The following is a 10,124-nucleotide window of genomic DNA, read 5'->3' as shown; positions in this document are numbered from 1 at the left end:
GAGAGAGACTATCATTCAGGGGGACTGGATCTCCATACAATTTCAAGGTACCTTTCAGAACTTGTGGTCTTGGATTTGGTCTTCAGGGCTAAGTACTTTTCCCTGCAGCTGCCACAGAGAAGGTAGTATGGATTTCCACTCCCACATTCACCACCAAACCAGCCATCAACATAGGAGCCATTGCTGCGGTAGCCCTGGCGGTTTGCACTGCGCCCACAGCCTGGGTGATTTCTCTTCATGTGCTGATTGAAGCTGACAACACTGCATTCACACAGTTCACACACCACCACTTCTTCCCTGTCTTCAGACTCACAAACATGCTGCACAAATGATTACATATCAAATTATTAGTCAATTTAACATAAAATTAAGAAGAGGTCAACAGATTATTGATATTAAATTAACTATTTTATTTACTTATGCTGGAATATTTGCAATATGTTCATTAATGCTATATAAGAAATTTCTTTCAAATCCAAATTCACATCATACAATCTTAAAGTGTTATTTTTGCCATTCCTCTCTCTAATAAAAGTAACTGACTATCCTACTGAAAAGAGAGTTAATAAAAATGACCATCTGCCCCAGCTCAAATGATTTTTAAATCCCTCTAATGAAAATTACTTTCTTTAATCTAGTCATAACATGCATATCTATTTTCTGAATTTCTAAGAAGTTATTAGGATTCATTTATCTTATTAACCTAACATGGTAGATCAGCGGTTCTCAACCTGTGGGTCGTGACCCCTTTGGGGTCGAATGACCCTTTCACAGGGGTTGCCTAAGACCATCAGAAAACACATATATAATTACATATTGTTTTTGTGATTAATCACTATGCTTTAATTATGTTCAATTTGTAACAATGAAAATACATCCTGCATATCAGATATTTACATTATGATTCATAACAGTAGCAAAATTACAGTTATGAAGTAGCAACAAAAATGATTTTATGGTTGGGGGTCACCACAACATGAGGAACTATATTAAAGGGTCGCAGCATTAGGAAGGTTGAGAATCACTGTGGTAAATGCTCTTTCCTATAGGACTTACACCTGTGAACTTTTCAGTTTCACTGCTATAAAAGCATAATGCTAAATAATGTAAACATACAAACCCACCACGTACCCTGACCCTGGATAGAGGTATTTATAAGATCTAGGTGGCACTGGTTCCTAGAATGAGGCATTAACAGTGATTAAATGAAACCTGAAGGAGAAGAGCATGCATTCAGATAGCAAGGTGAAAACAGCAGCCATGTTATATACCCAGCAGTCAACTGAGACCTGATGCCTGTTTTGTAATCTGTCTTTGATATTAAAATCAAATATTGCCATAATACAGCTCTATTCATCTAGTCTATAGAGAGAAGCAATAAAATCGCACAGAAATAGCAAAAAGAGAGACTTTTTCTTATTAGTTTGCAAGTATGAAAGTAACATTAACCATTAGAGCCCCAAACTTTAGGATGAGATGTAAAACTTTTCAGTGTTACAACTCTAGGCAAGGCTGTTATTAGTAAGCTGCATAAACAAGAGGGCAGGAAAATAAGTCAGAGCAGCCCCCGCTGCAGTCACACACACCCAGGTAGGCCAATCCAGTACCTCTGGGATCCACATTCCCAGAATATCATTTTCACTGGTCAGGTCTTGTCCAAACATTGCTTCCATTGCTTCATCATCAAGATCAATTTCCAATTCCTCATCTAAATTAAAGTCATACAATGCCCCTGGGTCTTGCTGCAAAGATATTCCTTCTCTCCGACTTTGATTCCTGTGGGCCTGCACAGAGCGGTATAACCCCGCTCAGAACAAAACAAAAAAGGTATTTTATTTGCATGTATAAAATAATTCTGAATATTGCGCCAATTCTTAATTGCCATGCATGCAGGTGAGAGCCTATCTCAGCTGACTTATTGGATTCCAGACCGTAAACATAAAATTATACCTATCAATTTTGCTTCCTCTTCTGTAAAATGAGGACAACAGCACTCACACCTGGCAGGGCTCTTGATAGGTTTAAATAAGATAATCCGTGTAAAATACTTCATGAGGTTTGTTAAATAAAAAAACACCCAAGAATGTGGGCTGTTATTGTTCCTTTAGGTTTATTTTTTTAAATCAGTCTCTTCATTATATTGTATATTAACTATACATCCTATATTTTTTAGAACTTCCCTCTGTTCCTATAAATCATGGAATCACTATTTATATTTTAATATTTCAAGGATCAAACTGTTTTGACAAATTATGTATCTTAATATTTAATTTGGAAAATAGGTTCTCTATAACTTACCCTCCAGAACACAATCCTAGAAGTATTTATTAATTTAATGAGGAAATCTATTTTTGCTTATCTAGGGTCTTACCTAGTAATGAAGCCCTAAGGTCCACAGAGTACATCAGAAAAGCCAGTGCCTACTTCTTTGGTACTGTGTACTTTTTCGGCTCGTTCTCACTATTAATATTACATTTTAAATGTGCATCTTCACTTCTTAAATTGTAAGTTGCTTGACCACAGAGAGCATTTATGAAATTTCTCAGTGTCTAAAAGTAACCAGTCCTTCTGTACCCTCAGGGAACTTAAAAATAAATCTATGAATGTATACTGTGGTTTCAATTTTTGGAAACTATGTAAATACACTGAAAATAATATGAAAATAGTCACTGTTAATGTGGAGGAACTGAGTACTTAGTATCATTAGTTTACATTGCCTGTACTGTTCCTTTTACATTTACTTTAAAATATAAAAGCAAGCTATATAATACTATAACCAAGAGAAGGATGTGAAACATGTAATTACCTGCTCTTGCTAGCAATGTGCGAGCAGCTAAATCAAACTTGTGCCTTCTTGTTACTGCTGAGCGACCCCTAGTTGGTGGTCCACTACCAGAAGCTGCATTCTCTGTATGATCCAGATTATCAGGGCTGTAAGTGTAAGTTTGAAAGCAACATGGATTTTTAAAAACGATCATTAATAGAAAGCAAAGGTGCATGCTTGCTTGTGAGGGTACTTTTTTCTCCAAATATTACCGAGAATAAAATATAGTTATAAAACTTGGAAACGTATCTTTTGTCCCTGGTAAAGATCCTAAGTTTTAAATGTGTCACATTGCCATGAGCAATAATTTTATATGATTTTGAATTATGCCAACAATGAAATGATGCTTAATGCATGTTCAAATTGAAACAAGGTCAATGGCCTTAACTAAATTCTAAATGATTAAGTACTTAAAAATTAAAGTGATTGTGCATCCTTGCATAAGAGAAACAAATATTTTAAAATAAATTACAAAAATATTCACTAATCTTGTCAGAAAGGTCTGTATATTACATAAGGTGCAAGCCATGGTAACCATATGACTTCATGAACTAAAATGAATGCCGAAACCGGTTTGGCTCAGGGGATAGAGCGTCGGCCTGTGGACTGAAAGGTCCCAGGTTCGATTCCAGTCAAGGGCATGTACCTTGGTTGCGGACACATCCCCAGTAGGAGATGTGCAGGAGGCGGCTGATCGATGTTTCTCTCTCATCGATGTTTCTAACTCTCTCTCTCTCTCCCTTCCTCTCTGTAAAAAAATCAATAAAATATATTTTTTTTAAAAAAATGAAAAGTTAAGATTTAAAGTCATAAGTGATGAAGGAGGAAGATTTTAGGAAGAACTGTAAAACATATTATAGATCATTTTGGGCTAGGTATTATCACAGATTTTAAAAAGGGTATATTGTACAGATATTAGAAACTAAAGAATAAAAATACAAATCTATAGTAAGAGTTAAAAAAGCTTAAAAGTCCATTTCCATCAAATGCATTAATTAAGTCAATTGCTAATATTAAAATGAACATTGTATTTCATATCACCTATATGAAAGAAAATTATTTTATTTTTCAGTTTCCTCTTTTCATATCAATTTTATATAAATTTTTTTCCTTCTTTCCCTGAAAACATCCCTTCAAGGTAAAACTGGTTATGTCATTCTTACCCTTCACAGAAACATTAACTTGAAACTAAAATGTCCATCTTTTCATATATGTCTATCAACTTTACATACCATTAGAAGCTCCTATAAAAGGGAGACAAATGGGGCTTTTGGGGGTCCCATTTATAACACACTGAACAGAAATATGGAGGATGGGAATTTCACCTTTCACTAAAGCCTTCCTCCATTTCAGCAGCATCAGCCGATGGTATGTCTCCTGGTGACTGCAAATAACAGGGATCATTTGATTTCCCAGCACTGCCAAGAACTGCTGCTCCGTGCCGTGAGTCTGCTGTGCTGCCTGACTGAGGCTCCTCCTCATCCTCATGCCCAGGGTGCTCTATCATCCACATGGCAAGGACAGTGATGTTCTGGGCATCAGCCTCTCCTCGAGCACCTGAACAGGGGGAAAAACAAGTCTGATACTGACTCTGGGCAAAATAGTTATTCATGCTAGTGTCTGTTATGATGTCACTGTAACTAAACCTGATGTTAAAAATCTTACCAAGCTTTATGGCCTCTTAAAAAAATATTGCCCTTAATAAGATTAAGTTTCTCATATCTGTATATACTGACATATAAAAACTTATTCTACCTGTGGCTTCCATGGCTTTGGCAATCTGTCGGAGGGAGAACCCCATTTCCAACAAGGGTACTGCAATTGCTGGAGGAGGAGGAGAAGTTGAAAGTCTACTGCTTGGGTCTGACAAGGCTGAGACAAAAGAAAGAGAAGTAAAGACCTAAATATCACTATATAACATGAATAAAGTCTTCTCCGTGTAACCATAAGTTTCTTAATGTAGTTCAAATTCAACGAAAATTTACTCTAGCAAGAATTCATTAAATGTATAACTATGATTAAACTTGTTATAGATTATGGTTTTTCATAAAGATAAACCTGCTAATACAAAATAAAACTACTGAAATAATGTAAGAAATTTTATTTTGAAATAGTTACTTACAAAAAATTTCATACTTAACAGACATTTGCAAGAATGCACAAAGAATTCTTTTACCCCTGAACCATCTGAGACTTTTTTTCAGACAATCTCCCCTAAATACACTAATATGTAACTCCTGCAAATAAGGACATTCTCCTGCATAACCACAACACAACCATAGAAGTCAGGAACTTAAGAATATTATCATCTATTCTATATCTCATTCCAGTTTCACCAAAAATCTAGGTAATATTCTTCACAGCAAAGGATCCACTCTAGGATCCCTTTGCATTTATTTAGTTTTCATGTTTCTCTTCAGTGTCCTTCAATCACTTAGGTACTTTGAAGATTATAGACCAGGTATGTGGTATAATGCCTGTCAATCTAGAATTCTATACCAGTAAAAATATTTTTCAAAATTAAGGTGGAATAAACTCTTTCAGACATACAAGAGACAAAATAATTCATCACCAGCAAATCGCTACAAGGAAGTCTTTCAAGCAGAAAGAAATGACACCAGATGGAAATCTGGATCTACATAAAGGAATAAAGAATCTCAGAACTGGTAAATATGTGAGTAAATATAATCCTATTCTATATAATAAAAGAGTAATATGCAAATTGACGGAATGGCAGAACAACCAGTCACTATGATGTGCACTGACCACCAGGGGCAGACGCTCAATGCAGGAGCTGCCCCCTAGTGGTCAGTGTGCTCCCACAGGGGGAGCGCAGCTCAGCCAGAAGCCCAGAAGCCGGGCTCACAGCTGGCAAGCTCAACGGTGGTGGCAGGAGCCCCTCCTGCCTCCATGGCAGTGCTACGGATGGCCATCAGTAGGCCATCTCCCGAGGGGTCCCGGACTGCGAGAGGGCGCAGGCCGGGCTGAGGGACCCCCTGAGTGCACAAACCTCGTGCACTGGGCCTCTAGTATATATATAAGTTTTTGAATCTCCTTAAAAGATAATTGCCTGTTTACAGCAAAAATAATAACAATGTATTATGGGGCTTTATAACATATGTAGAAGTTAAATGTGTTACAACAAAAGTACAAAGGCTGAGAAAAGGGAAATGAAAGCACACTGTTGTTAGATTCTGTTAGTATACATGAAATGGTAAAACATTACTTAAAGATAGACTGTGACAATTAAAGGTGTATACTATAAGCCTAAAAGTAAATTCTAAAAATATAATACAAAGTATAATAAACCAACAAAGGAGATAAAATTTTTAAAAAATCATTTAATCCAAAGAAAGTAGACAAAGGGGACAAAGTACAGGCGAGAAAAACAGAAAGATGGTAAATTTAAGCCCAATCATACCAATAATCACACTAAATGTCAATGATCTACCCCAATTAAAAGGCAGAAAACATCAGGTTGGATTTTAAAAGGCAAGACTTAAATATAGGCTGCCTTTCCGAAAACCACTTAAAATATAAAGACACAAAATAAGTTAAAAGTAAAATGATGGGAAAAGATATACCACCCAAACACTAATGAAAAAAACTAGAAGTGGCTATATTTATACCCGACAAAACAGATTTAAGGGCAAATAATAATACCAGGGATAAAAAGAGTCATTACATAATGATAAAGAGGTCAATTCATTAGGAAGACATAATAATACTAAATTTTTATGGACCCAAAGACAAGGCTTTAAAATACATGAAACAAAAACTGATCAATGAAAGGGGAAATAGACAAATCCACAATAACAGAGGTTTTAACACCACTCTCTCAATAACTTATAGAATAAGTAGACCAAAAATCAAAATAACAAAGACTTAGATAATACTAAAAACCTACCTGACCTAACCAACAATTTATAGAACATTCCACTCAATAATAGCACAATACACACTTTTCCCAAGTGCACGTGGAATATATTTCAAACAGACCATATTCTGGACCATAAAACAGGTATCAATAAATTTAAAAAACTCAAATTGTACAAGGTATGTTCTTTGATAATGAAATTAAATTAAAAATCAAGAATAGAGGTATTTGAAAAATTTCCCAAAATTTGGAAACAAAATACTGTACCTCTAATTATGCCAAAGAAGATATTATGGTAAATGAGAAAGTACTTTAAACTGAATGAAAATGAAAACACAGCATTTCAAAATGTTTGAGTTGTAGCAAAAGTAGTGTTTAGAGGGAAATTCATAGCACTAAAAATACCTATATTATTAGAAAAAAACAAAAGGATGGTTGCCAGATGGGAGGGAAGCTGGACTAAAGGGATGGGTGAAAAAGGTGAAGGGAGTAAGTAGTACAGATTGGCCCAGTGGTTGAGCATCAGCCCCTTAAACAGGAGGTCATGGTTCTATTCCCAATCAGGGCACATGCCCAGATTGCAGGCTTGGGTCCCCAGTAGGGGGCATGCAGGAGACAGCTGACCAATGTTTCTCTCTCACTGATGTTTCTGTCTCCCTCTCCTTTCCTCTCTCTAAAATCAATTAAAAATGTACATATTTTTTAAAAGTACATATTGGTAGTTACAAAATAGTCACCAGGATATAAAGCACAGCATAGGGAATACAGTCTATAATTTTGTAATAATTATGTATGGTGCCAGATGGGTACTAGTTAAATCAAAGGGATCAATTCATTAAGTTAAATAAATGTCTAACCACTATGCTGTATGCCTGAAATTAATATAACATGGAATGACAACTGTAATTAAATAAAACATTTTCAAATTTTTTTTAAAAAAGGACTAATATAACTGATGTACAGTATGTTATTTCCCTCCCAAATAGCCACAATTCAATCTACAGACTCAAAATACAGAAGACAGCTCATTTTGATGGGGCAGACTATCCCCCATAATTAAAATCATTGCTTTTACCTCCATGAAGACAAAACACAATGCCTACATAATAAAGTCTCACACATTTGGAATGTCAAAACGTCTGGGTGTCATAGCGCATGATAATACACGCACCTGTGCGGTTAGCTGGCCTTGCTGACTGGGAATCAGGAGAAGTTAAGCTTTGCCTTCTTCCTACTTCATCAGAAGGAGAGGTTGGTAACGATGATATTGGAGGAGTCTGTGCACGACGTGTGGGAAGTACGGTGGTAGTTGGGTAACTAGAGAACATTTGCCTTTAAAGAAAACAATGTTAGTATAAAAATCCAATTACAAAATACAAGGTGGGTGAAAGCAGATTTATAGTTGTTCATATGGAAAATAATACAATAATTAATAAATAATAATACAAGAATAAACTCTTTTGCATACTCACAACTGTAAACCTACTTTTGTCCCATCCTGTATATACATCACAGTCTTATAAAAGAATATGGGACCTGGAAAACTACACAAGTTAGCTATAATTAATTGGGGTGAGGAAGATTCCACAGTTTTAAAAATCATTATCTCATAAGATAATCTATACAAGTAATACAAAGTAATCTATACAAGTAATAATACCTTATCATTTGTTCAGCAAAATGCCAATAACATAGCATGTGGGGGAATACAGCAATAAACAAAACATTTTTTTAAATCCCTGTCTTTAGGGAGCTTTCCTCTACTATAATACCAAGATGACAGGGTATTTTGACAGGCATACAGCAGTTACAGGATAAAAAAAACTTGTAAAGATAGATGACTTACAATTACTTCAAACATAAGTTCACTAGCTAGCCATGAAATTATTCACATGGATTCCAAGTAATAATCTATAGGTAAGTTACCAAAAGAAAAGATAACTGCTCAGTCACCCAGCACAACTGAAATATAGCATAAGAATGAGATACCAGCTGTGTAAAGGAGACAAGATATAGAGAGGCAGACCCCTCAGGCTGAGAAGGCAGACACTGGGTAAAGAAGAAAGTCCAGGAAGCTCCTCACTGACTGACTGCTCTTTTGATTTGTTCAATAGAACTAATAACTTTTAAGCATCAAGAAAGCATTGTCGATGCAATCAAATAATTGTAAGATCATATTCGTGTAAGAGGCAGTTGTTCCCTGATTTCTGATATTCGGAAGGCAGACACAATTGCAGCTCTAATATAGTCCCAGTCAATAACAGGAAAACAAAGACTAAGAAGAAAGGAGGGGTCACAAGCCCTGGTGAATGGTTCTGGGAGCAAGGGAGCATTATTGTACCACTGAATCCCATGCCTACACTACAGAACTTGAAAGGCAAAAGGAGTCACGGTGCTATTGATCCTCTATGGATGCCTTGAATTCTATTAATTGCTGGAGGAATTAAAAACCATATTAGAATATTCTATCATTTCTCTCTTCTTGCTTTCTTAAACAGAAGCACCTCCTGGATCTGTGTTACTTAAGTGAGAGCTAAGAGGGAGGAGATGTGTGGGGACTGGGCAATGGTAGCTACTAGGATTAGTGCTCCTTCTGCCCCAAACCAGAGCAATAATTCTTTTTTTTAAATTTCTTTATTGATTAAGTTATTACATATGTGTCCTTATCCCCACATTGCCTCCCATCCCCCCACTCATGCCAGGGGGGAGAGGGCATGAGACAGAGCAATAATTCTTAATGTGTGGCCACTGCGTCAGAATTATTGAGGAAACAATTCAAATGCAAATTATGTGCCCCCACCAGACCTAGTGAGAGACTTGGGGAATACATCCCCAGAGCTTTAAAAAGCCTCTCAGGTAGCTCTTGTGAACACCAAATATTGAGAATCATTACAATAATAGCCACTCTCCCTAAGAAGTCAATGTACACACAGGGGAAGAATAGTGACCCGTCAATTAAGAGAAGGGGAAAAAGAAATAAGAAAAAAGGATACTATTCATTTTCCTTCCCTTTATTTCACTTAAGCCCTCGGTGAGAGAGTTCACAAAACAGCCCCTCCCTAGAGATCTTCTCTCAAGGTTTTGGTTTGTGTATACATCTGGCAAACTGAAGCAAAAGGAAACTGGAACATTATTTGAAATTTATAAATCTATTAAAATAGGGTTGGTTGAAGAAGCATCATAAGACACGCTCTTTCATTTGAAAAGTAGACTTGCTTGATCTTATAATAAGAAAGAAATAAAGAATAAAGAAATTATTCTAAAGGGAAAATAACCTGAGAAAAGAAAATTAACTCATGGAGGCAAGCTCTTTCTTAAAGTTGTAACAATCAAAACACAAGTATTTACTTTTTCAGGGAAAACATATTCAAAAGCCTAGCCAAAAAAAGAAAGAACCATTATACGGAGATAGAATAGTGCTGG

General features: G+C 36.1%; 1 protein-coding gene across 2 annotated transcripts in view; it reads right to left on the bottom strand.

Moving 5' to 3' along the window:
* The window catches only part of HERC1 (HECT and RLD domain containing E3 ubiquitin protein ligase family member 1), a 177,983-nt gene that overhangs the window by 45,875 nt on the left and 121,984 nt on the right, over positions 1 to 10,124 (bottom strand). Inside the window, exons 40-45 of one of the 2 annotated variants that reach the window (XM_023757829.1) lie at positions 7,873 to 8,033; positions 4,580 to 4,696; positions 4,150 to 4,381; positions 2,807 to 2,931; positions 1,608 to 1,807; positions 52 to 320 (exon numbers count right to left, since the gene is read on the bottom strand). In XM_023757829.1, coding sequence (XP_023613597.1) covers positions 52 to 320; positions 1,608 to 1,807; positions 2,807 to 2,931; positions 4,150 to 4,381; positions 4,580 to 4,696; positions 7,873 to 8,033 — 1,104 coding nt within the window. Of the gene's footprint in view, positions 1 to 51; positions 321 to 1,586; positions 1,808 to 2,806; positions 2,932 to 4,149; positions 4,382 to 4,579; positions 4,697 to 7,872; positions 8,034 to 10,124 lie in introns of both variants that reach the window. The other variant, XM_023757830.1, reaches the window with a different exon arrangement.

The sequence above is a fragment of the Myotis lucifugus genome, unplaced genomic scaffold (genome assembly GCF_000147115.1).
Source record: "Myotis lucifugus unplaced genomic scaffold, Myoluc2.0 scaffold_115, whole genome shotgun sequence".
NCBI lineage: Eukaryota > Metazoa > Chordata > Mammalia > Chiroptera > Vespertilionidae > Myotis > Myotis lucifugus.
This window is presented reverse-complemented; position numbering and strand designations above follow the sequence as displayed.